The sequence below is a fragment of the Sylvia atricapilla genome, chromosome 19 (assembly GCF_009819655.1).
Source record: "Sylvia atricapilla isolate bSylAtr1 chromosome 19, bSylAtr1.pri, whole genome shotgun sequence".
Taxonomy (NCBI): Eukaryota; Metazoa; Chordata; class Aves; order Passeriformes; family Sylviidae; genus Sylvia; species Sylvia atricapilla.
Genome location: NC_089158.1, coordinates 4,920,644 through 4,945,563, shown reverse-complemented (window position 1 = coordinate 4,945,563; position 24,920 = coordinate 4,920,644). Strand labels below are relative to the sequence as shown.

General features: G+C 54.8%; 3 protein-coding genes across 3 annotated transcripts in view; all 3 read right to left on the bottom strand.

Moving 5' to 3' along the window:
- The window catches only part of RABL6 (RAB, member RAS oncogene family like 6), a 53,263-nt gene extending 49,261 nt beyond the window's left edge, over window positions 1-4,002 (bottom strand). Inside the window, exon 1 of the mRNA XM_066332581.1 lies at window positions 3,552-4,002. Coding sequence (XP_066188678.1) covers window positions 3,552-3,681 — 130 coding nt within the window. The 5' untranslated portion in view covers window positions 3,682-4,002. The remainder of the gene's footprint in view (window positions 1-3,551) is intronic.
- An 868-nt stretch (window positions 4,003-4,870) lies between these two features.
- Window positions 4,871-10,387, bottom strand: AMBP (alpha-1-microglobulin/bikunin precursor). The gene is made up of 10 exons (XM_066332580.1): window positions 10,194-10,387; window positions 9,438-9,580; window positions 9,097-9,173; window positions 8,496-8,609; window positions 7,782-7,883; window positions 7,114-7,151; window positions 6,628-6,706; window positions 6,372-6,539; window positions 6,041-6,217; window positions 4,871-5,008 (listed from the first exon to the last, which is right to left on the bottom strand). Exons 1-10 carry the CDS (start codon window positions 10,302-10,304, stop codon window positions 4,977-4,979), a joined length of 1,041 nt encoding a protein of 346 aa, XP_066188677.1. The 5' UTR covers window positions 10,305-10,387; the 3' UTR covers window positions 4,871-4,976.
- A 10,822-nt stretch (window positions 10,388-21,209) lies between these two features.
- On the bottom strand, window positions 21,210-24,683 carry NRARP (NOTCH regulated ankyrin repeat protein). Its single transcript, XM_066332579.1, has 2 exons — window positions 23,579-24,683; window positions 21,210-23,538 (listed from the first exon to the last, which is right to left on the bottom strand). The coding sequence occupies exon 1, from the start codon at window positions 24,603-24,605 to the stop codon at window positions 24,252-24,254; it is 354 nt and encodes a 117-aa protein (XP_066188676.1). The 5' UTR covers window positions 24,606-24,683; the 3' UTR covers window positions 21,210-23,538; window positions 23,579-24,251.
- Between the last annotated feature and the right edge of the window lie 237 nt (window positions 24,684-24,920).

Genomic DNA, 24,920 nt, shown 5'->3' with positions numbered 1-24,920 from the left:
AACCTTACGCTCATTAAGGTCTTTGGGATTTCAATCGAAATGCTTTGAGCTTGTTCTGCTGAAAAAGCAGCACTGCCTGCTCTGCAGAGCCTCCCCAAGCACACTTCCCATGGGCACAGGCCAGCAGCAGGCAAATCAGGGCTGGCACATGCTGCACAAACACCTGTGTCAGCCAGAGGAGAAAACAAGAGAAGGTGGGAAGTGGCAGGAAGAGGAAAAACCCTCCTTTTGGGAGTTGTGCTGAATGAAAACACTTAACAATGAGTCTGGGAGCTACAACTCCAAAGCAACACGGAAGAAGAAAGGACTGTAATGCTTACTACAAAGGTACATGGTATTAGTGCAGTTTTGTCTTTAAAGGAATATGTTAGGCAGAAAAATTAATAAGGAGAAGGGAGTGGGGGGAATTCTTGGAGCTACTGCCTTTGGTATCCTAGCACTGATGACTGCTCAGCCTGTGCTCCAGGCACACACAGCAGTGGGGTTTGTCAAGTGGTGTTTGCCACTGGATGCAATGTGTAAAGCCCAGAGCGAGGGTTCCATGTTTGGGGAACAGAATGGATGAACATTTGGCACCTCCAGCTCTTTGGTTCCTGTCCCTGATCAGCAAACCCCAGGATCATTGTGTGCCCATCACTGCCTTACATAAATGGTCACGTTTGAGCACCTTGGTGCTCAAAATGACATTCTGCAACTGCTCTTGTGATCTGTTCAAACATGCACTGCTGCCAAAGGCCTAAGAGCCACTTCATCTTGCTCTTGCCACGCTCCTCACAGGGCCAGCACAGCCCCTGAAACAGCCACACAGCACACCTGATCCAGGGTATCCCAAGCAGGAAAACAAGAGCAAGTTTTCACAAAGACTGGTTCATCACCCCTAGAATCATGATCCCTTATAAACATTCCAGCCATGACATACATGGCATTTTCATGTCATTTTCAGTTCTGTGCTTTCTGAGTGCTCAGGGAACTCTGGTGTTAACTGGAATCACAGCAGCTCCACACAAATGGGACAGACTGTGTGTGTGCTGGAATGCAGTATGGAAATGCTTTTGTTTTACAATAGGATGTCCCAAACAAATGGCATGATTGCTGCCAAAAGCTGATACTGGTCTCTGCTCTCATAATTTCATTAGAAATCTAAACCCTCCCACCCTGTACTGCTCTTCCTTTTAAAAAGTTGACTGTGTAGGAGAGGGACCCTCAGAAGAAATCACTTGGATTCAACTTAGTGCTCTATTCTACCTGGGGTCTGTAACCATCTGTGCCATTAAAACACTTCACAGCCTTCAACATCACCTGAAACACAGGGCTATCTGCTACAGAATGTACCTGAGAGCTGCAGCCTGGCACAGCAGGGGCTGCTCTGAGCCCAGGGAGGCACCCAGAGCCAGGTACAAGGCCTGTGTCCCAGCCTGCTTTATCAGTGAACAACCCAAGGTATTCTCAGCACACTAAGTATATTTCTGGGAAGGAACCAGGCCTCATTCAGGATCTGTAGTGGTATAATGCAGCAAAGAAACATTTCTGTAAAACAAATCACAGCGCCCTTTGGTTTAGGTTTAGACAGTTTTAGGGAAACAGAGGAGCTGTAAAGATCTTTGTGTGCTAACGGTGGCTCCAAACCACATCCTGCACTCCTCTGCTGAATGTCAGGAATTTGCTAAGAAAGGAGAATTGGCAATGCACAGGATTTGCAGTTCTGTCCTTCCTGAGCAACAGCCCTTGTAATGATACTCCTTCACAGCCCACCTTCAACTGAGACCACCTCACCACGCTGGAACGTTTCCCATCTCCCCAGTGCCATGGCTATGGGGGGAACCTGGAAGCCCTTTGGTAAGTCAGCCTGTATCTTCTATAAATATTATGTAACAGCAATGCTGGGAACAGTTACTATGGAGATTGGAAAGCTTGCCTTAAGGCACTGACAGAAAGCTGCAGTTTTCAGCTATAAAGCAGTAACTAGAACACAAACCCTGGTAAGACAGAGCACAAACTGAAAACCTTTCCTGAGGCTTTCACTAATAAGACAAAAAGCAGCAAAGCTACAGTTGGCATCTCTGGCCTTGCAGGAATGGCAGGCAGGTGCCCATCCACAGGTCTGGCACGATGCAGTCACCAAGGAGCAGAGCTGGTCCCATCCTGTGCCAACAGGATGCAGCTGATCCCTTCTGTCTGCAGCACAAACCTCTCCTGTCTGAGAAGTCAGCTCCTGGCTCTTACATAATTCACAAGCTGGTATTAGCTACCTGATCTCTGGCACTCAGCTGCCCATGCAGCATGCAGGTCTGGCGGCCACACGAAGCTGCTGCACAAACCAGCAGTCTGAGACCAGCAGATCTCCAGGACATGTTTAAGGATGCAGTGCTGCGTTCCAAGGCAGCACCTTCATCTCACCCCCATCTTTCACTGGAAATCCAGTCCAAACAATCACACTGCTGCTTTTCACATACAGGACTGCTTGCTGAGACACTAATTTTATAAATTAAACAGCACTGGCATATCTGCAGATGCACTATGGATAAAGGCATCAAATGCTCTCTTTAGTAAAGCAGAGCACTTCAAAACCTCAGTCCCAGAGCACAGCCAATTGCCATAATATTAAACAAAGAAAAAAACACCCCAAAACCTAAAGCGTAACTTCTCCCCCACATTCTGTTTCAGACCAAGATCCAACAGAAGCTCTATTCCTCCAACACGTGTGCCTTACAGAAATTATCCAGTGCCACGTTTACAAATCAGTCTTTTTCCCACCTGCCAATCTCTCAGCCTTCTGCAATCTGCCTCCCTTGCCTGCCTGGATCCACACAGACAAGCTGGTACTCGCAGTGCTCTCTGGAACCAGCTCTATTTTCAGCAGGAATGACATAACTGCTGTCCCTTTTTCACAATTGTTACTTTGGGACGTATTTCACATATTTGCAGTGCCCTCCTGAAACACTGTACTAGAAACCGTTTTTACTGAGCTCCAGGGGAAAAATGCAGCCCTAAACCTCAACACTGAGCGGAAAAAATCCTGAAAGCATTCCTCGAGAAAAGAGCAAATGTATCAGTTGCAAAAAAACCAGTCAGGATGAAATAATGTATCAAGGGCACACAGAGGTATTCACTATCCACTTTTTATTAAAGCCCTTTTTAATAGACTCTTATCATACAACCACTACAGCTTAATTATAAACACCATTATCCTGCGCTGCAGGGAAGATCACCCACGCACTCAGGGGAGTTACCCTCTTGATGCTCGAATTGACACAAACGGATGTACCAGGCACTCTCTCCTGTGCCACAGCCGGCAGGCAGCGCTCAGGGACGCCGCTGCACCACGGGTCCCGAATCCTGCACCGAAAGAGAAAAGTTTCCCATTCCCTACTCCTCCCACGAGCTCCAACATTTAATTCCAAACTTGGCTTTGAGCGAATAAGGATAAAAGCACCGACCCGCACAAAGAAAGCGCACACATTCCCAGCCCCGGGCACCCCACGGGGCGCCAGACAAGGCCGCCCACCTCCCCCCGGGCTGGCCGAACCGCGCGGCCCAGCGCTCCGACTCACTGTTATACTGGACTCCCTTGGCGAACCTCCTCTGCAGCGCTTGGTTCATGGACTGCAGCCCCGCGGGGATGTTTTTGTCGCGGACCGCAGTCTGGTCCGAGCCCACCAGCTTCTTCAGGGCCGAGAACATCTTCGTGGTCCCACACCTGCACCCCAGGGAACGCGCCGAGCGCGGGCTCAGGGGCCGGGCGGCCGCGGCGGAGGCACGGGGCGGCTCAGGGCTGCGGCGGGGTCGGCCCGGCCATGCGGGGCGGAGGTGTGCGGGCCCGGCCCGGCAGGAGGAAGCTGCGCCGGGGGAGGAGGGACACTATCGGGGCATGTTCCGGCGCGGGGCGGTGGAGCCGGTGCCTGGGGAACGGCGCGGGGCGCTGGGGCCGGGCCACTCAGCCCCGCCGGGGGCCAGTGCCGGGGGCCGGGCGTAGGGAGCGGGGGCGGTGCGCGGTTCCCGCCGCCGCCATCTTAGCTCTTCCGCCTCAGCGCGGGGGGCCAGGGCACGCGCGGCGCGGGTACGGGAGCCGGCGGGGGTCAGAAGGGCGCGGAGCGCGGTTGCGGCAGGGACCCCCCGTGGCTCCCTCGAAGGCCGAGTGTCGCCCAACTCGCCTGAGACCCCCACAGCGTGACCGCCATAACCCCGGCCGTGCCCTCATGGGACCGCCGCAGCCCCCCAAGACTCTCGGAAATCCCCACTGGGCAGCTTCACAGCCCCGTGACCCCCATAGCCCCTCACGAGGCCACCGCACCGTCCCTGGCACCACCCTCAAACAGCTCTAATCCCTTCCTGGGACCCTCAACCCCTGGCACTGCCATAACCCGTGTCTTCTGCTCCTGTGCCAGTCCCATTTTCCTCATAGCCCCGGAACTCTCCCGTAACCCCTCAGGGGCCTCTCTGACACCCCGTAATCTCATGCTGCAAACCCCATATAACTCGCCGTGATTGTCCCCCCTCCCCGTGGCCCCCATCTCGGCCACACATGGGTCTCCCCGGTCGCACCGTGACCTCGAGCCAAATGCAATCATCCACCTTTAGGGAGGAGCAGCTCCTATCCTCCCTCGCTGTCCCCTTCCCGGCAGGAAAGGGGAATGCCTTTCCCATGCCCTGGAATTGGGGGCTGGAGCCCCTCCAGCGGGACCCCTGAGGCTCTCAGTGTCCCCCGGCCCTGTGCGGGAGAGGGCAGCGGCCTGACGAGGGTCAGAGGCTCGGTGGGGAGAACCCAATAACCCCACGGCGGTGGGGACACCCATCAGGGAGGCCAGAGAGGACCCCACAGCATCCCCTGCCCCTCCTGTGCCCCCCACCAGCCTGAGGATTGACACTGGGCTCTTTGGTCACACGAGAGACATTTACTGCCGGGGTTATCTCCTGTGCTGCCACGGCTGCCAGCAGGACCCTGGTGCTGGGCGCCCGCCCCGTATCCTCTGTCTGCATCAGCTGGAGAGATGCAGGAACTCCTCGTCCTCTGCAAGTGAAGAGACACAGCAGGTGATGGACAGAGCCCTCATGACCCTGCAGTCACAGACGATGGATGCTGCTTCCCACTTTGTCCCTACCAGCAATGATGGATGAGGGCAGCAGCCTAGACCACTGGTGCATATCCATGTTGTCTTGCACTTTGTATCCCACCACGTGCCATGGTGGCATTAATGGACTTTATATTGCTGGCAGGGATTATAAAAGATGGGTTCTGCCCTAAGACAGGCTCCATCTCCCATCCATGGGGTCAGGCCCAATCCCCAGCTCCTGCTCTCCCGAGAGCAGACTAGCCCAGGGCTGGATGTGTTTGAAGACTCCTCAGTCACCCCTCTCTGCAGGAAGGTTTTCTCTGCCACACTCCTGACAACCTGGTCATCGCTTCCCCTGAGGGCTGAGCAGTACCTGTTGTGTAGTATGAAACCCCCTGCACTGGCTGGAGCTGGCAGGCCTGGCAGGTGTCACACCCCCGACAGGGACCCTGGGTTGGTCCTTAGTTGGTGTCATGTTCCCACACCCCCAAATCTTTCAGCCCAGGGGCTGTCACCTCCACTGCTCCCCACTGCACCCCAACCTGCCTGGGGGCATTCCCTCTCTCATCAAGGCCACACCGAAGTTCAGTCATGGCCTCAGCATGTCTGCAGCCTGCCCAGTCCCGCTGTGCCGTACTGTCTGTGGGTTAATGGCCGTATTCCCTACCCAGGAGAGATCCCTCCTAGACACAGCACAAAACCATCCCACACCCATCATGGACCCATGACAAACCCACCCCAGCCCAAGGACACACCCATCCTGGGTTCAACTTGACCCAGAATGACCCAGGCAGAGCACAAAAGCAATCCAGACCCATTCCAGGGCCAGACTGATCCTGAACCCATGACAAACCCATCCCTGGCCCATGATGGACCCATCCTAGACCCATCCAGAGACAGGACAGCCCTGTCCCCACCCCAGGCAGACCCAGTGCAGGACAGAAGGTGGTGCAGGCTGCTGCCCTGGGGTGGGGGGCCAAGGGGAATACCTGCCAGCTGAGAAGCCCCGCAGTACTCCTTGCACTCCTTCTCCGAGTAGAACTGGTTCCCATTGCCCTTGCAGCCCCCATAGCTGAAGGTGATGCACTTGCCCTGGGCTGCATCGAAGGCCCAGCGCGTCACCAATTCTTGGCAGGGACCCTGGACAATGGGCAGCCTGCAGGCAGCTGCAGGGACAGGAGCTGTGTGAGGTGGGGGATCCAGGGACCCCCACATCTCCCACATGGATGTCAGACATGTGGCATTTAAGGGAATGCTCAGATCCTTTGTGATGCCTCAGCAAAGGCAGCTCCAGTGCCCCAGCCCAGCCAGGATTCTCACCCTCGGTCCGGCATGCCTGCAGACACTCCTTTTCTGAGTAGAAGTTGTTGCCATTGCCCAGACAGCCTCCGTAGAGGAAAGTTTCACAGGCCATTGAGGAGGAGTTGTAGAAGAAGCGGGAGAGCATCCCGCTGCAGGGCCCGGGATCCTGGCTCAGCCGGCACGAGTCTGTGGACCAGCACACCATGGGTCACAGGCAAATGGGAGTGCAGGCCAGGGGGGTCCAGATGCAGCCCTGTCCCTGGGGGGGACCTACCTTCCTTATTGCCAATGTAAGTGGGCAGGGGTCCTGCGGCTGAGCCCTCCTCCAGGGGCAGGACTGCTCTCCGTGCCCTCTGCACCAGTAAGGAAACACAGAGCTTCCATCAGTCCCTCCTGTGGGACCTGCTGTCCACCCCATTGCCCTCAGGGTGGGCTGTGTCAGGGGCACCTCAGGCTCCAACCCTCCTCTGTGCTCCCAGCATGTCTCCAGTCACTGATCTTGGGGCTGCAGGCTGTGATCCCTCCACACCTCATCTTCCCAGCCCTGTGCTCTTCCTCTGCCTTGCCCCCATTCTTGCAGGCAAAGCCCATCAGCACAGATGGAAGAGCAACTCCCAGGACGGTCAGTGGAGCCACTGCCCAAACAACATGTTCTGTCCATGGAGCCTTCTCCCTGGACACCTGATCTCCAGTGAGTTTGGCTTGGAAGGGATGTCTCTGGCCTTGATCCACTTCAGAATGTCCCAGCTGGCCCACTTACCTGGGGAACATTTTCAATCTCCTGAGGAACACATTCACCTGGCCCAGAAGCAGGAGAGATGAGCAGTGTGAGAGGTGTCCTGACAAACTCACCTCAGCAAGTCCAGCACTGTGCACATGCAGGACCCTGGGCAAGGGGACGCCCTCCCAGTTCCACCCAATGTTCTTCCCCTCTTTCTGCTTTCCACCTCCCACTCACAGAAGCACTGTCCTAAAATACCCATGCCTCCCTCCATCTCTCTGAAATCCCCATGCCCCCCTGAGTCCCCCCAAAATCCTACACACACACACCCACAAACAGCCCCCCACACACACCCTCCATCATCCTAGCCCCTTCTGAACCCCAGACTGAGCAAGGAGCCTCCCAGGTGCTGGCAGCACCGAGCCTGGGGACCAGACATAAGTGTCCCATGCCCTCATCCCAGCACAGTGGTGTAGATGCATTGACCTGACAGCCCAGCACGGACCCCTCTGACTGGAAGCTGATTTCTGTGGTGGAATCCTGACTGATACATGGCCATATTTCCTTTTCATCCCATGCTACCAAAGCATTTGTCTCTCTCCTCCCTCCCTCCTGACCATCTCCCATTTCCCCAGCTGGGCAGACTCAGAAGGAAAAGCTGGAGTGCTCTGGGCAGCACGAGAGGCACATGCCCCATGGGAGGTTACCTCTGTTGGCCAGGATGAAGATGGAGTCTTCAGGGATGCCCATCTCCAGAGCCAACTGACGGAAAGACTCAATGAGGTCCTCCCGCAGCTCCGGGCTCCTCCCTGGGAAAGGGAATGGGCTGTGAGCAGGGTTGGTGTGGGAGTGCAGCCCCCAAGCACTCACTGAGCTCAGGCGGCTGCAGGCAGGTTCAATGCCAGCCTCCTGGTCCTTCCCAACACAGAATCAGGGAAGCAAAGATCAAGCCCAGCCATTGACCCAGCACTGCTATGTCCACCCTAAAATATGTCCCTAGGCCCCATACCTACATGTTTTTTGAACCCTTCCAGGCACAGTGATGTTACCACTTCCCTGGGCAGCCTGTTGTTCTTGACCAGCCTTGACCAAGGGCTTGGACAAAGAGGGTTTAATGTTTCTTAGTCATGGAAGACATCATCTCCTGCCACTTCAGGGCTGGGTTTCCTCTAAGCAGATATCACCATCTTCATCCCAATCGCCTTGCTGATTTGGATGTTCAGTGCCTGGTGTGGCTCTCATGGAGCCATGAGACTCCACCTCTGCCATGCCAAAGATGAGCTGGTCTAAGCCACCATTTCCAAAGCCCATGGTCCGGTCCCTTAAGGCCAAGGGAGCTGAAAGACCCTTGGGTGATGTTTTTGAGCTGTGCTGGTCCACCCTAGAGCCTGCTTGCCCTCAAGTGCCGTGGCAAGTCATACCATACAGCTTCAAGGTGGTGCTTGGACCAAAACTGCTTTTCTTCTCCATCAGAATGACAGCATATTCTTCATAGTTGGTACGGAGCACATAGGACTGGATAGACACATCCCATTCTGGGTGAGACAGAGACACAGGTATGTCATTCCTGCCCCTCACAGTGAGATGGAGCAGTGTAGGACAGCCCCAAACCTGGGGACTGAAATCAGGCATCTAATTAAAAAACATGATTTTTGGGAAGCAGACTCAGATACAACCATGACTCCATTTAGGCTCACCAGTCTCTTAGCTGAGGGGATAGGAAACCAAGAGCTGCAAACAACTGAGGTATTACTAATGCTCCTGAAGTGTGGCTGGTCCCTGCCCCAGCCTGGGACCCTGTGGGCAGGAGTGACCTGCTGCACCATTTCATCATGGTGTGGCTATGCAGAGACAGTGCCCAAACAGCCCTTTCCCTGCAGCTTTATTCTACCTGTACTTTGGCTGGAAATGACACAATCTGTGGAGTGGCCTCTGAGCCCTGCTTTTCTGAACCCCTTCCACCTCTGCCAGCTGTCCCCAGAGCTGGTCCCCATCTCCCAACCATGCCTCAGCCCAACTCACTGGGGTTGTAGTAGGTGTATTTCCCAGGGGTGCTGGTCTTCTGGTACTCCCCTGAGACTTGTGTGCAGTCACCTTGCCTGGAGAGAGGAGAGAACAATCAGCTACTTGGAGGAATTTTTTTCCCTGGTTATGGCACAAAAATCATGTCTAGGGCACCCAGACCATGGTGCAGGATCCCTAAAATTGTGCTGCCCAAGGCATTGAGTATTTGAGCTCAATCCAACCCCTCCTCAGGGCTTGGATGCCTAACCCCTGTGTCTGTCCCAGCCCCTGAGAGAGGGAGCAGCCCTGTGTGGGGTGGCTTTGGAGGAGGCTCAAGCACCTCTAGCAGTGCCCCATACCGCAGCCTGGTGCTGGTAGTGCTGATCTGGTTGGCACTGAGGCCAGGGCCCAGCACCAGAGTGCCCATGTTGAACTTCTCCTTGTAGTTCTTCATCCATTTGCAGGTCGTGCCGACGGCGATGTCAAACCACTTCCCATACATCTGCAGGGAGAAGAGAGAGATGTCTGCACCATGAGCCCTCCTCACCAAGGCGAGACATCACCTGGTTTTGTGCAGAGTTGAAATACTCCTGACCCAGTGAGAAACTGGGAGGTGATGGTGCAGGGTGCAGAGGCCCGAGGTGCTGCAGGATTTGGGAAGTTTATCGGCACTGAGCAGAATTTTCCTTGGTTCCCTGACTACGAGGCAGGGCTGAAAGCATCAGGCTGGCATTCCCCCATGTGTACCAGTGAGACCCAGACCTGGGCACACATGCAGGGCTGTATGGAGCCTGACAGGGGACAGGATGTGTTATGGGGGATCTCCCAGGCAGCCTGCATCCCATAGAAATCCTGCACGCTGAACCACAGACACTCCATGGGACTCACCTGCCCTGGTGCTCAGACTGCAGCTGCCCTGCCTGGGGTTGGCCAGGATGAGGCCACCTCAGAGGCAGGCACCTCTTGAGTGGCACCCAGAGAGTGCCACACTGCCAATGCTTGTCCCACACAGCCTGGCATGGGTATTATTGCCCTTTTTTTCCTGGAGGAAAATGGAAGAAATCTTACCCCGTCCCCTTTGCCCCCAGAATTAAAGGACCACAAGCTGCCATTACCCGTTCAACTTCAAAATTCTCCTGCACTTGGATATCTTCATCCTGATCTCCGATGGGGGTTCCGTGAGCCACAGCGAAGAGGAGAAGGGAAAGGAGACCCCAGATAATCATGGCTGGTGGCTTCGGAGTGCTGCTGAGCCTCAGCACTCCCGTGGGATCCTGGACTCTGCGCTGCCCCCACTGAGCAGCACTGTGACCTTCAGACCAGGGCCAGCGGGGCCAGCCAGCCTGCGGGGGGGCTGCCGGGGGAGGTGGGGTGTACGGCCTGGGGAGCACCTCTGGGCAGTGGGGAGGATTTGCAGGGAGATGTGTCGGGTGCACGAGTGGAGACGAGCACCCTCCCAGCCACACCAGGCTGAGCTCCTCACCCTTGCCTGTTCCTGTGCCATGGGGCCAGGAGCTGTCTTCTTTATTCTGTGTTGGGATTCATATTCCTGCTCGGTCATCCTATAAAGAGCCTCAGCCCCGATGGACCAGCCTCACCCTGTGGTGAGGAGAGCACTGAGGGATGCCCAGCGCTTACCCCAGGCTATCTAATCAGTGTCCATAGGGAACAGAGTCTGAGTTTTCTGCTCCCCTTTTGGACCCCTTCCAGCAGTCCCAAGCTGATGGCCAACATCCAGGATCCGGCTGGGTGTGACCCATCCCACAGTCGAGGGTCCCTGGGCCGGTAGGAGCGGGAAATGCTGGGCCATCCTCAACCCTTCCCAGCAGTGTTTGCCTTCGTGGGATGATTAACAGAAATCAAACAGCCCGAGAGAAACTGCAAACAGAGCAAAGGGCAGGAGCCCCTCTGCAGGTGGCCACGGCCCAATATTTGTGGAGAAGGGCCAGAGCTGGCGGCACACTGGCAGAAGTCCGCCGGACTTTCACCCTCCATTGCCCGCGCCCACTGACAGGACCCTTGGAAAAAGACCAGCAGGTGCTGCTGCCCGGGCACAGGGCTGCGAGATAGCGGTGGAACTGGCAGAGACAGCCTGGACACCTCCACAAGCACATCCCGGTGTGTCGGGAGCGCGGGACAGACGCGGACCTACGGCACAGGGTCTTCGGGATCCCCCCTCCTCTTCCCCCGCCTACTCTCCCTGGAGGAGCATCCCCGGCGCAGCAAAACCCTGGGCTCCAGCCCCAAGCCCGGAGTCCCTTCCCAGGGTCCCCACGCTGGGTCCCCGCTGCCCGGGTCCCTCCATCACTAGGTGGCAGCCGGCGGTAAGGAATGACAGCCCCGCTCCGGCCCCGCTGCAGTCATGGGAGCGTGGAGGGGCTCCCCTGAGCCCCCTTCCTGCGGTCCGGACAGCGATGGGCACCGGGGAATCCTGTACTCAGAGGAGGCTTGTAAAAGACAGGGAGGGTGACTTTTTACACGGGCAGATAGTGATAGGACAAGGGGCAACTATTTTAAACTAAAAGAGGAGATATTTCTATTAGATATTAGGAAGAAATTGTTCCGTGTCAGGGTGGGGAGGCTGTGGCACAGGTTGCCCAGAGGGCTATGGCTGCCCCATTCCTGGAAATGTCCAAGGCCAGGCTGGACAGGGCTTGGAGCACCCTCGGATAGTGGAAGATGTCCCTGCCCATGTCAGGAGTGTGGAACTGAACGAGCTTTAATGTGCCTTCCAACCCAAACCAGTCTGGAATTCTATGGCTTACAAGAGGACATGGTTAGCAGGGAAACCTCAGAAGACAGTGCCTTGTGTCCCACGGGTCACGGAATGCTTGGATCACATCTCTGATGCTCCTCACACAAGAAAGTTGAGTGTTCAGGAAAGGGCAGAGCAAATGGAGACAAAGCTGGGCAAGGGGAGGGAAGTGCAACCCAAATCTGAAGGCTGCAATAGACCCAAATCCCCCCCAGCTCACAGAAGGCCTGGGGAAGGGTGCACAGAGACGTCCCTGATGGAGGCAGGATGGGACTGGCTCCATCTTTGGCCCAGGGACCCTTGTTCCTCTCCCAGTGTGTGCCTTGGCACTCACCACACATCAGACCTAGAGGGCAGCTGCCAAGGTGCTGGTGCGGCACGGCTGGGCTGCTGATGGGTGGCAACAGCCTGTGATGGCCTGTGTGTCAAGACTGGCAGTCAGCCACATCTGGGCACATGGGATGCCAAGAGGGGTGGATGGTAGGGTAAGACAACAGCTGGTTCCCCACAGCTGTTCTCTGGGACATCCACGGGGTATGGCTCTGCAGAGGTGGAACCTCCACCTGACTGGGATGGCAGTTGGAGAAGCATCTCAAAGTGGAGATGGCACAGCGCTATGTGCACCTGGGAGCTGTGTCAGCACCCTCGGGTTGGGTGCTGGTGTACCACTGGGTGTCTCATGTGTGCTCGGAGCTGCCTGGTCTCTGTGTTTCCAACCAGAAGCATCAACCAGGCTTCTCTGTACCCGGAGACGTGGGGACACATCTGCCCACACGTCTGTCTGCACAGCTCTTTTCTGCCTGGTGCCCTCCACCCCAAAAATCCGGGAAGCCTTCCCAAGCATGGCCTGTCCCCGTCCCGGCGTTCGGCCCGTGGCCGGGGCGCCGCTCGGCTGCCCGGCCGTGCAGATGCTCCTCCGCCGCGCCGGGTCGCACCCTCCACCCTCACGTGCGTCTGCTTTTTGTGTCCTTCTCGCTGCGGGTCGGGCTCTACCCCGTCCCTCCCGCCCCTCCGCCGCCCGCGCCCCCCGGCGCAGCCCCCACCGGAGCCAGCCACACACACAAGTGAACTTTTCTGCGTTTTCCAGCAATTAAAAAGAATAAAGCAACAGTTGTCTCCAGGCAGGGCATGGATCCTGGTGACCCTGATTTTCTGTGTGGCTGGGCAGGGTGAATGGGGCTATTGAGACCCCGATGACTGGCATCTCCACTCCAGGATTGTCTCCCCTTCCAAGTCCCCCTCCCCGCGCTCTCCTCCTCCCTACCCTCCTCCTCGCTTTTAATTTCCTTCCTGCAGAGAGCTGCTCATCCCCTTCCCATTGGCCAAAGGCCTGAAAGGGAATGGAGGAGACAAGGGAAGGATTAAAGACGCTCTGCTTAGGAGCAGGCAGCCTGAATACAAGATGCACCGGCTGGGAAAGAATGGAGGCTTAGTGGGGCACCAGATCAGACCCGCCTCCGCCGCATTCAACCCGACCTGCATTCCTGCATTGCTAAGCAGGGACTTTTCTCGCCGGCCAACCCCTCGGAGGGACTCCCCGGCCCCCTGTCCCACCTGCTGCCGCAGGTAGACCTGCCCAGGATGGTCCCACCACACCCCTCGAGGTGCAGTCACAATGGAAGACAGCAGTGCTGCGGTGCTTGCTGGGTCAGCCCGTCTCGCTCAGGACACAATGTCCCCAGCCGTTCCCACAGGCAGCTGGGGCAGCCCTTGGAGCAGTCTGGGAGCAATGTGGGGCAATTCGTGCCTCTGGGATGTTCCCAGCCCTCGCCTCAGCAGAGCTGTGGTCCTCATCCTGCAGGGCTGGAGGCTTTGGAGCTCAAAGGAAGGCTGGAGTCTGCAGGTCTCTTAGACCTGGAGAAGGGCTAGGGTACTTTCAAGCCACAGCCTTGGCAGCAGAGATGACGGTGCCCCAGTGCTTGTTAACTGTGCTGTTTCTTAGAAGATCCCCTAAAGCTCTTCCCTTCTCAGCAGCTCCCAGGGCCATGCAGGTCGGGGTGCAAATGGAGCTGCTCTGGGGGCAGGTCTAGGGCAGGTGCATTCCTTGCTTGGGCTGGTCCTCAGGAAGGACTGGAGCAGAGTGAGATGGTGGGTGGGATTAGGGTCACACTGGGAATGAGGGGCCCCCGAGGGCAATGATGGACCGTGGTGGACAATGGTGGACCAGTCATTGACCCATGGAGACACACATGAGGAGTCACCCAGGAGCAGGACTGTGGTGTTGGCAGCATCTGGGGCTTTACATGTCTCTCCATGCCAGGTCAGTCCTTCATGGCCTGCCTCAGGTGAGGCACAGGTAGAAGGGAGAAGGGAGTGCCCTGGTCAAAGCAGTGTGGTACAGATGCCCACTGTCTCTGCCCAAGGACACTCCACAGAAGCTGGAGCAGCACAGCCATTACCTGTTTCTGATGAGCTGAGTCAGTCTGTAGTTTACATGCAAGTTCCCCATGAGAGGGAGTTTCTCCATGAACTAGGAATTTGAGGCTGACTCCTGGCTAAAGCTGGTTTCCTTCATGGGATAGGGGAAGTTGGGGTCCCTGCTGACGTTCACTCCAGAGAGCTGATTTCTGGGGAAACACATGCCTTGTGGAGCCCAAAAACGTCCCAGAGTGAACAAGATTCTCCCTGGCCTGAGGAGCTGGGTGGTTTGAGTGAGAAGCAGGGATGGGGTGGCTCAGCCAAGTCCTACAGCCCCAAAACCTCACCTCTGAAGGCACCTCAGGGACCCCACACTGAGGAGCAACTTGGGGAGCCGGGGATCCCATGCAGGGACACACTCCAGGCACTGCTCACACGTTTTTGGGCTCCTGTGTCCCATGTCCCATGTAGTGGTTAATGTCATTCTCATTTTCCTGAAGGTTGTCCTATGTCTCCCCATTTTCTGATCTAGATCTCTTGCTGGTCTGGTCCCTCATGCACCTCAAATCTGTGCATCACCTGTAGTGGTCAGGATGGAGCCCTGGTGCCCAGGTAAACATGAATGTAGGATCCCAGAGTGGGACATGGCTGAGCCCATGGAGGTGGCCCGTCTCCTTCCAGACTCCTCATTGTACTGGTGCAGAGCAGGATCCAGGCACCAAAAGACAGCACTGTGGGCCAGCAGAGATGAGTCAGAGTGCCCAGGACACCTGGGATGGCTCCAGAACAGAGGTCAGGAAAGACATGCCAGGACATCACAAAGCAGTAAAACAAGCTTAGGAAAGCTCTTTGTGCTGCCATCCTTCCCCATCTTCCACAGATGGACCTCTATGGTCAGAGCTGAATCCCACCCCACTGACCAAGCTGTGCAGGAGGGTCCCAGGTATTGCTGCCTCCTGAGCACTGCAGGTGACCATCATGGTCTGCATGGTCCAACTGGCATCATTCATTCCTAACACATTAAATCCACGAATTCAAAAAAATTTTCAGTATTTGGTACTAAAAGCCCCATCTCCTGGAGTTCTGTGATTCTAGCAGAAACTTAGTCCCTGAGAAGAGCATGAAATCCTTCCTGGAGGTGAGCATCCATTTCCATCCCAGAAGACAGAAGAAGAAAACACCCTCCTATTTTTCCTCCAGAGAAGGGTCCCTTCCTTTCAAGCATCCCACCACCAGCCTCAGCAGTTGATAGGGAGCCTACTGCACATCCACCTCTATCCCTGCCTCCACCTGCTCAGGGAATGAGATCTGTGGTCTTTGCACCAGAAAGCTGCTCTGACTTTAGGGCGAAATAGGCACAGTGGGTATAAAATCATCAGTTTTGATACAAGGGATCTCTGTTGCCAGCCCAAGGCATCTGCTGTGCTGGGAAGGCACCAGCTGTGTTGAGACAGTGGTGGCTGGCCATTGCTCAGGGGCTGGTGGGCACCATCATACTGTGCCCTTGGCTGTGCCTGGCCTGGCAGGAGCACTCTCCCTCCTCACCCATCACCAGGGTTATCTTCACCACCCTCCAGTCTGGGTGTCCCCATTGCCCTGTCATTGCTGTAGCACTCCCCAGCACTGTCAGTGGGCAGGAGATGTAGGGGTCCCCATCCTGCTGCACCCCCAGGCTCCAATGCAGCCCCCATGAGCTGCCTGTAGGAACCAGGGGCTCCATCCCACTGGAGGAGGCCAAGAGCCCCATGTGGGGAAGAGCCCTGGATCTCAGGGCGGTGCAGTGCCAGAGGCTTTTGTCCTCCCTCGGCTGAGCCCAGGGTCTGGAGCCGGGTGATTCCCAGCCCAGAGGGGATGGAGAGCCCTTCCCTCTGCCCGGCCCGATGGAGAGGGACCACGGGGCTTTCTCTTTAATGCAATGCTATGAATACTTGGGGTCTTTCTGCTCGCTGTTTAATGGATTTGAATGTGAAAAGGTGCTGGAATTGGGAAGAGGGGAAGGGGAGGCGGGGGGGAGGCCAGGCCTCTTTGTTCAGGATGCTGCTCCAGCCTTGGATTTATTTAGCATTTGGAGGGCTCTGGGGTCTTTCTCTCCTCCCCAGCCCTGCAAAGGCTCGCTCCCTTTTCTGCCTCATGCTTATTAGCATAGCAGCTGCTCAGGAGAGAGGCTAGGCAGGAGAAAAGGATTGAGGCGTCCGGGAAATGAATAGGAGGGAAAAAAATAGCTTAAAAGGACAGAGGCTTTGAATAAGGGGGAGCAGTGAGTGGAAAATGGGATGGGGGCAGCTCAGAGTTGTCACCATAGCTGTGAATGTGAAGGAGCAAGGAGAAATGTGGGGACCCACTGGGGATAGGCTCCCTGTCTGTGCACTGTGCTGGGGGTCGAGGCTTGATCCTGGCACCGTGGCATGAGGCAAAGGCTGCCCTATGCCCCCCAGCTCTTGGGCACAGGCAGGAGGTGGATGCTGAGCCAGCACCTTCCTGTACCCCCAGCCCAGTTCCTTCGGGCCACCAAGTGCCCCAGGCCCCTGAGGCTGGGTTTGGGTCCCCCATCAGTGGCCTCCAAACCAAAGCCTCCAGCAGGAGACCCAGTAAATGTCACAGCACCTGCCAGTTCCCCAAGGGTGGTGGGTTTCTGGAAATCCAGTAGTCTTCTCTGAGGGGCAGGCTGGGCATGGGATGGGGCACTCAGGGCACACCAAAACCAGTGCCTCCACTCCTCCACTCAGTCCAGGGAAAGCCCTCCTGCCACTGGCTGACTGAGTGGTTTAGTCATAATTAAAGGAATCAGAGTCCAGGGAGCTGCCACCGAGCTCCTGCCCCAGCTGGAGGGGTGACAACACTGAGACATCAGAGTCTAGTCCAGGACAGGAAACCTTGAGGGCTGCACACATTCAGAGCCGGTTTATGCAACTGCATTCATGTGTGAGAACATTGCTGCACATGGGTGGGAAGGGATTTTTCACCCGGAGAAAACAAGAACAGACGTGGCAATCTTGGGGTGAGAGGAGGCTGCAGAGTCACTGCTTCTAAGCAAAGGCTCTCCTTGGTTGCAGGATTCATTTGAAGCCAGGATCTGTTCATTATGTTCTCACGTCTCAGAGCACAAACCATCAGTCCCAGGGTGCTGCTCGGGTTCTCTGTGAAGGCTCAGCCTCAGCTGGCCCTCAAATGCATCACAGCAGAGTCCCCAAGTGTTGGTCAGTGAATGTCCCCTCTGTCCATGTCCCCTCCAGCCGGCTATGCAGGGTCATTGGGCACACCCTGCCACTGCTTGGTGCTCATGTCTGTGTCCTCCATGCCCCACCGAGGAGGGGTCACCAGAGCCACGGCCATCCTACTGGGATAAACATACAGCTGGTGGGGGAATTTTCCCCTTCTGGGGAGCCTCTTCCTAAAAAGAGCCAGGAGAACACCACCGGTTCAGCTGGGCTGAGATCTGCCATCACCTAACAGTGCTGCTGGAGATGCTGCTCTCCTTGGCTTGCCCTCAGCGTCTGCTCTCAGCCACAGAACACTCTTGGTGTCAGGTTGAATGAGGAGTTTCCAGTTAAAATAGTTGTCCCAACCACCCCCAAACCCATTATTGCCCCAGCTGTCCAGCTTTGCTGAGAGCTTTGCCTCTTTCCATTCTTCTACCCGTCCCTTACCCATCCATCCCTCCCAGCCAGTCATTTCCCATCCCTCCCAGCCAGCCCCTCTCCCTGCATTCTTCCACCCCTCCATGTCCCCAGTGATCCCTCTAGGCCCTCTGCCATCCCTCAATCCCTCCAGCCAAGCACCTTCCACCCTTCCAGATCCAAACCCCATCCACTGTCTTCCCCAAAACCACACAAACCGAAATGTTGTCCTGCTCCACCATTTCTTCTCAGGAAGAAAAACCTGTTAACAACAAAAAAAAAGGCAAAAATTCCACTGAACCTACAGGACTGTGTCCCACCCAGGGGGACACCCAGAGGTCACCTCTCCCTGGGCACCCTAAGGTGGGTGCTCATGATGGCAGAGGAACATGGCAGCTGCAGAGGTTTTGGGAAGAGGTTTCTCCTTCCTGCACAATGGAGCAGTGTCTATTTCTGAGGGCACTTGCTGCACCAAGGAGAAATTGGAGCTGCCTACACTATGCTGGGAGCATCCTGGAGAGGACACAGTCCTCCAAGCATGAGGTGAGTGACAGTGATTTCAGGGCATGGGGGACGGCACTGAAAATCCCATGCTCACCTCATGGCAGTGTGTGAAGTTTATGTACACCCCAAGAAGAGCAAGAAATGACTCATTGCTGTAGGAATGGAGTGACCTGGGATGGATACGGGGGACAAGACCTCTGCACCCAGTCCCAGCACCAAATACTGCAGCAGCTTTGGGTCAGCAGCAAAAATAGGCTGAAACCATGAGCTGTCCTGTCCTGCATGATGCACTGAAGACTGTGGTGTTGCTGACCATCCATCCATCCATCCATCCATCCATCCATCCATCCATCCATCCATCCATCCATCCACCCACCCACAGGGATGGATCCCAGAATGCCTTGAGAAATGGCAAAAAATTCCGAAGTTTGGAAATGAGGCTAGCCTGGCTGGGCAGCCTGAGCCACCGGCTTCTCACTGGCACTGAACAGAAGTTGCCTGATTTTTATTGTCAAAAAAGGTAACTCTTTGGACTGTCGGGCCGCGGCATTATCATAGTCATACAAATGCCCAACAAAGCATCTATTTAAAATGTCCTGAATTTTGATTACAGCCTGTCCCCTCTTGCTTGCCCGCTCGCTGTCTTTCTTTCTCATTCATTACTTACTGTGTTAAGCTCCCTGAAATTCAAATAAAATCCCACCTCCTCCCCCGCATCCATATGTGACGGCGGAGTCAGCGCCGATGGCCGGGCTTGACGGATGGAGGGCAATAGAAGAGAGGACAAAGCTGTCAGACCTCACCGGGCTGTGTTGACTTCCCATCACACCCCAGCCAGAGGGGAGCCCGATCCATCTGGTTTGAAGTCAGTAGCACAAACAAAAGCAAAAGACAATGGCAGGAAGCACTTGAGAGTTCAAATTCTTGCTTTGGTTTCTCTTGGAACAGCAGCACCTATGTAACGCGGCTGACGGACAATAACACACAACCAGGGATAGGCAAAAAACGCCAGAAGAATGTGCTTATGCCATCAAACCATCCAATATTTTTGTGTTATTGGAACAAAAATAGAAAAAGGAAAGAAAAAAAAGGGAGAAAATAAAAGAAGAGTCTTTGAAGTCTCTAGATTTCTTGGACAGGGTTTCTACAGAGGAAAGCTGCAAAGTGGGGTGGCCCTGGGCCTTGGGAGGAGCTTGGCACCAGGGCAGCTGCTCCCCAGGATGCTCAGCCCCGGGGTTGGGGTTCAGCTGGTGTTTTCTCAGCACATTTCCACTGTCAGGGCCATCACATGTGGGGAACAGAGAGGCTTTTCTGGCTCCAGGGAGGTGCCCATAAAAGGGGCTGCTGGAGACCCCAGCCCACCTCATCCACTGTAGGAAGAGGAGCCATGCACAGAAATTCTGCATTTCCCCAGAAAAACCCACCCTCAATGTGGTGGTGGGCCCAGCCCAGCTCTCTGGGGCCCTGAGACAAGGTGAAGGGTGAGAAGCTGCAGGGCTGAGCTGAGACAGGTGAGCCCAGCTCTGTGCAATCCCAAGGCAGGCACCAGGATGGGGTTTTGCAGCATTCCAAGCACGAAGGGATGAGGCTGGGATTATTTCCAGTAGGTGTAACCCCACATGCCCTGGGGAGCACAGCCACTGTGAGGTTTGGCGGCACAGGCTGGTGGTCATTGTCACACAGTGCCACGGCTCCAACAGACTGGGAGTCAGCAGCTGCCACAGGATCCCAGGGGAAGGACCCCCAGGAGCACCAGTGGTTGTGACTGATGGTTTTGGCATCATCTTTTTTTCTCCTGCTTAAATCCATGCGGGTCACTTTGTGCCTGTCCTGTTCACAGTGGGCTGCTGCCTGGGTGGCTGTGTGCTCCCAGGGCACCTGGGGACACCAGCTGTGTTTGTGCCAGGCACTGGCCCGTGCTGGCAGCAGATGGCACAGGGCTTGGCACAGTGGAGTGGAGTTTGGCCAACCTGCAAAGGTCACACTGAGCCTTTTCTCCAGGTTTCCTCCCCACTGTGTTTGCAGGACACTGCTCCTTGCATCCCTGGGAACCCACACCCAGAGCCAAACTAAGCATGGCACAAATTTCCCTGGGATTCAGGCATTTGCAGAGCTGGCAGAATTACTGATAGAGAAAAAGCCTCATCTGACCCCCCCACTGCTGCCAGCAAGGGAGGCTTGCCTGTATCATGCCTCCAAAGCCCTGGCCTCGTGCAGGGCCCAGCAGTGCAGGCATGGGGCTGCCTCTGCTCTTCCCCTTCCCGGAGCAGCTGGCTCCTGCCAGGAAAGCCTCTAGAGAAGGGCTCAGCCCTGCTGGCCACTGCTCCACTCCAGGTGCCTCTGGGGGTGGAGAGGCCACACTGACCCTCACCCTATGGCCCGTCCTTGGGGCAGCTGAGGACACCACTGACCCCATCCCCACAGCCTGAGGGGCCTCAAACCCTTGCTCAAGCCCAGGCTGGAATCAAAAAGCTGGGAATGGGCACAGGGAGCTGTGGGGTTCTCAGCTGCAGCCCCAAAAATGCACCCCAAATCTCCCATCCCACGACTGGCTGCTGAGCTCTCCTCTCACTCCCTGGGGGCAAGTAGCTTCTTTATGAATGTCTCAAGCAGCACATCCCCATCCAGCACCAGGGTTTGGGCTGAGTTGTCCCCCATCTACCATCCCATGCTGGGATGGGGCAAACCAGGACATTCCTGAGCCTAGGGAACTTCCTCCAGCCTGTGAGAAGGAGCCACACTTCTCCCCAAATCCATCCCAACCCTCTCCCTCCAGGCCCGCATCCAAACCCAGGACAGCTCCAGGTCTGACACCAGAAGAGACCCCAGCCACCCCTCACCACAGGGAACACCCAGCATTGCCAATAATCACATGGAAAAGAACAAACAAAACAGCCTTGTTTTTTTTTTTTTATAAAAAGATCAATGAAAAATTTATTTATAAATTTCGCACTCTGGGGCTACACGTCTATATCATACACTCAGGAATATGCTGTACTGTACAGACTTTATCCAGTTAGAAATGATCATATAGTGACCCACATACAGCTTCAATATAAGCCTAAAAATTCTTAACATTAATTAACATAATTAAAAAAGGTATTCGCATCTAAAGAAAAATCTACAGAAAAACTCCTTTCTGGAGCAATCTGTGCATCAGCTTCAATGTCTGCTTATTTCACTGACATTTTCAATATATTCTTCTTACAAAAATAATAATAATAATTAAAAAGATGACTGCTGGAAGGCAACCAGTCATGCATGAAAGAGCCTCCCCCACCTGCCTCTTTTTTTTTTTCTTGTACTCCCCGTTTTGGCGTGAAGGGTCAGCAGCATGATGAGCCAACAAGGGGGGTGGGGGACCCTCATTTCAATTTGAATCAATCTGCATCCCTTTTACTTCTCAGGATCAAGAAAGACGGGGGTGTGGGGGTTGCATAGAAAATTGAAACTCTAGGGACTAGGAAGGGCAGCAGCTTTTCAGTAAAATACAAAGGGATGTAAAAATACATCAACTCACAATTTCAGAGCAAACCCCCTTCCCCGACGTACAGTTTCCCAAAAAAAATCTCAGCGTGTCTAAAGCTCCAGGAGGCTGGAAAGGAACAATGCTTTTCTTAAACAACGCACCCAGCAATTCACACAGGAGATTCACAGTCTTAATAGGTATTTTATAAAAATATAAATATGGGTTACATCATGTTGTCTTTACAACACAGGACAGAGCTCCCTTTAGACTGGGTTTATAACCAAGATTTCTTTTTAAAAATCCATCTAGAACTTGGCTTTACAATACACTTTTTTTTTTAATATCATGTCATAAATGTTATGACATTTCATTGTGGCAAATCCATTTACGTAAAAAAAAAAATAAAATGTGCAACCATCTGGTAACAACGATAAAACCTCACTAGGAAAGGTCTTGTTCCCACCCCGAAACTATCGCACAGAAGCACCAGTGGAAGTGCTGGACACCCCCTTCAATGCTCACAGAAAGACTTCGGCCAAGCAGTTCCTTGCAAATTACAGCATTAACAGTAGACACTTTTGACAGGGCTTTTTTTTTTTTTCCCCCCTCTTTTTTTCTTCCTTAAATCTGGAGCTTTTCAAATCGTCTCAAATTGTTGAAGTGGACCAAGAACAAAAACAAACAAAAACCCAAGAAAACGCAAACAATTGCAGGTGAAACCATCAGAGACAAAGCAGAATATTCAGTGCAATGGGAAATAATCAGGGCAGACTCTAGTTTTGTTTTTTTTTTTTTTAGTTTTAAGACTAGGAAAAGAAAAAAAAGAACAACAACAACAAAAAAATATATCCCAAACCATATCTTTGAAACACTCACCATCAGCTTCAAACAAAACCAGGCTCACAATCTTCACCCACAAATATATATACAGACATGATAAATAGGTAAGACACAACCCCAATAAACCAGCAGGTAACTATTTTCTTTTCTCTTTTTTAATCAGAATGGTTTGGATGCAGGGAGCAAGAGAGGAAAGAGCAGGGTGACGGCAGTGACATGGAGGCTTTAGTGCAGACGAGGAGAAGAGGGCTGAAAGACCAGCAGGAGAAAGGAGACTTCTGAACTTTTCTGCATTTTCCAAATGGATGTTCTTGTGCCATAGCAATAAAAAAAAGCAGCATTTGAGATTATACGTGCAGTCACTTCAAAATGCGCCTTCGGGTGGCTCGCTCTGCTTCCTCCCTTTCCTTTATAAAGATATATACAGCGGGATATATATCTCCTATAAAAGGCGGGTGAGTGTACGTATGTCAAGTGAATCGTTCTGCATTGAGAAGTGTTATCCAAGTTTCACCAAAAGAAAAAAAAAAAATAAAAAGTTCCCAAACTTTTTTTTTCAGTAGTTTTCCAGCATCTCTGTAGGCAGCAGAGAGCGCTCGCGCCCCTTTTCTGTGCAAAAGCAAATCCTCTGCCTCTAGAGTTTATCTCACTTTTTTAAAAAAGAAAAAAACAAAAACAAAACAAAAACACCAGTCCAGGATTTGCTAATCCCCCTTTACACACAAAACCACAAGGACTCAATGTCTTTTCCTGGGATCTCACGTGAGCTAAACAGATTTGTGGAGTGGGCGAGGACGCAGACTTTCTTCGGACACCCAAGGAAGAAGCAAAGCAGAAAACCCAACGCAAAATCAACCAAACGCAGGAGCGATTGGGGGTGAAAAAAACCCACGTCTGTCATAATCCAACGGAGTTGCCTCGACAAAAACAAAACGAAAAACAAAAACAAAAATAAACAAACAAAAAAAAAAGGGCAGCGGTGGGAAAACACTGGGAAAACCTTGGGGAGGAAGAAGACTTTCCCACTCTTCCTCGCCAGGAAGGCCGCGGCCCATGGATGGGGCATCGCACCCGGGGCTGGGGCTGGCACCGGAGAGGGGACCCGGCACCAGGGGGTTCTGCGGGGTGGCTTTTGGGGGGCGTTGAAATGAATTCGTTTCTGAGGCAGAACGCTTTAAATGGGAGGGTCGGGAGCGAGGAGGGCGGGGTGGGGGATTAAATATTAGCGGAGAGGGAAGGGGGGTTGTTAAAGCATCTGCCCAGATGTCAAACTGAAACCGTGAATACTGTGAGTGCAGCCGAGGTAGATGGAGGAAAAAAAAAACAAAACAAAAAACAAAACCACGTTACAGTAGGAAACAACCCTTGGAAGATTAAAAAAAAAAAAAAATAACAAACCCAAACGATCAACCAAAAAACTTAAAAATGTAAAAGCGGTGGCGTGTTCTGCGTGGGGCCCCAAATCTTCGCCAACCCCCCCCCGAGCGGGGGCGGGAGCAGCTCTGGCGGCCGGGGGAGCGGGGAGAGCCCCCGGCATCACCGGGGGAGCGGGAGCCGACATCGCCGGGGGATCGCGGGGCGGGGGGGAACCAGCATCACCGGGCGAGCGGAGCTGGGGGCAGCCTCGGCATCACCGTGCGCCGGCGGAGTATTTGGCCTTGGTGATCAGGTAGAGGACGATGTCCTGGTGGCCCCCGAAGGCGGCGATGTGCAGGGCGCTCCAGCCATCGCGGTTGGCCAGGCGGATGTCGGCGCCGAACTTGACCAGGAGCTTGACGAGCTCGAGGTTGCCGTCGATGACGGACTGGTGCAGCGCCGTCTGCCCCTCGGGCCCGAAGGAGTTGACGTTGAACTCGCAGTTCGTCATGTTCTGCAGCAGCGATTGCAGCTCCTTGGTGTTGCCGCGCCGCACCGCCTCCTGGAACACTCGCTGGCTGGGGGGCGGCGGCGGCGCCGCGCACGGCGACACCTCGCTCTGGCTCATGCCGCCGCCTCGGCCCCGCCGCCCCGCATGGACGGCGACGGCGGCGCCCGCCCGGGCATGCGGCGGCGGGCGGGCGGTGCTGCTGCCGGGGCCGGGCTGTGGTGCTGCCGCCGCGCCCCGGCCCGCCGCTGCTGCTCTCGCTGCTCCGCTGCCCGCGCCCCGCGCCTCTGCAGCGCCGCGGCCCGCGCGCGCCTTTTACCCGCCCTTTTATTTGCATAACAATGGCACGGCCGTGACGCGCCTCGGGGCGGGGCCGCGCCCCGCGCCCCCATTGGTCCGAGCGGGGGAAGGAGGCGTGGCAGAGCGGGGAGGACA

What these genes read in the sequence shown, in the direction of transcription:
- NRARP (XM_066332579.1), bottom strand. Translation starts at nt 24,605, where the DNA reads ATGAGCCAGAGCGAGGTGTCGCCGTGCGCGGCGCCGCCGCCGCCCCCC.
- AMBP (XM_066332580.1), bottom strand. Translation starts at nt 10,304, where the DNA reads ATGATTATCTGGGGTCTCCTTTCCCTTCTCCTCTTCGCTGTGGCTCAC. An exon ending in TTACATTGGCAATAAGGAAG is followed by an intron (nt 6,540 to 6,627) that starts GTAGGTCCCCCC and finishes GCTGGTCCACAG; the next exon opens with ACTCGTGCCGGCTGAGCCAG. An exon ending in CGGGGCTTCTCAGCTGGCAG is followed by an intron (nt 5,009 to 6,040) that starts GTATTCCCCTTG and finishes CTTCACTTGCAG; the next exon opens with AGGACGAGGAGTTCCTGCAT.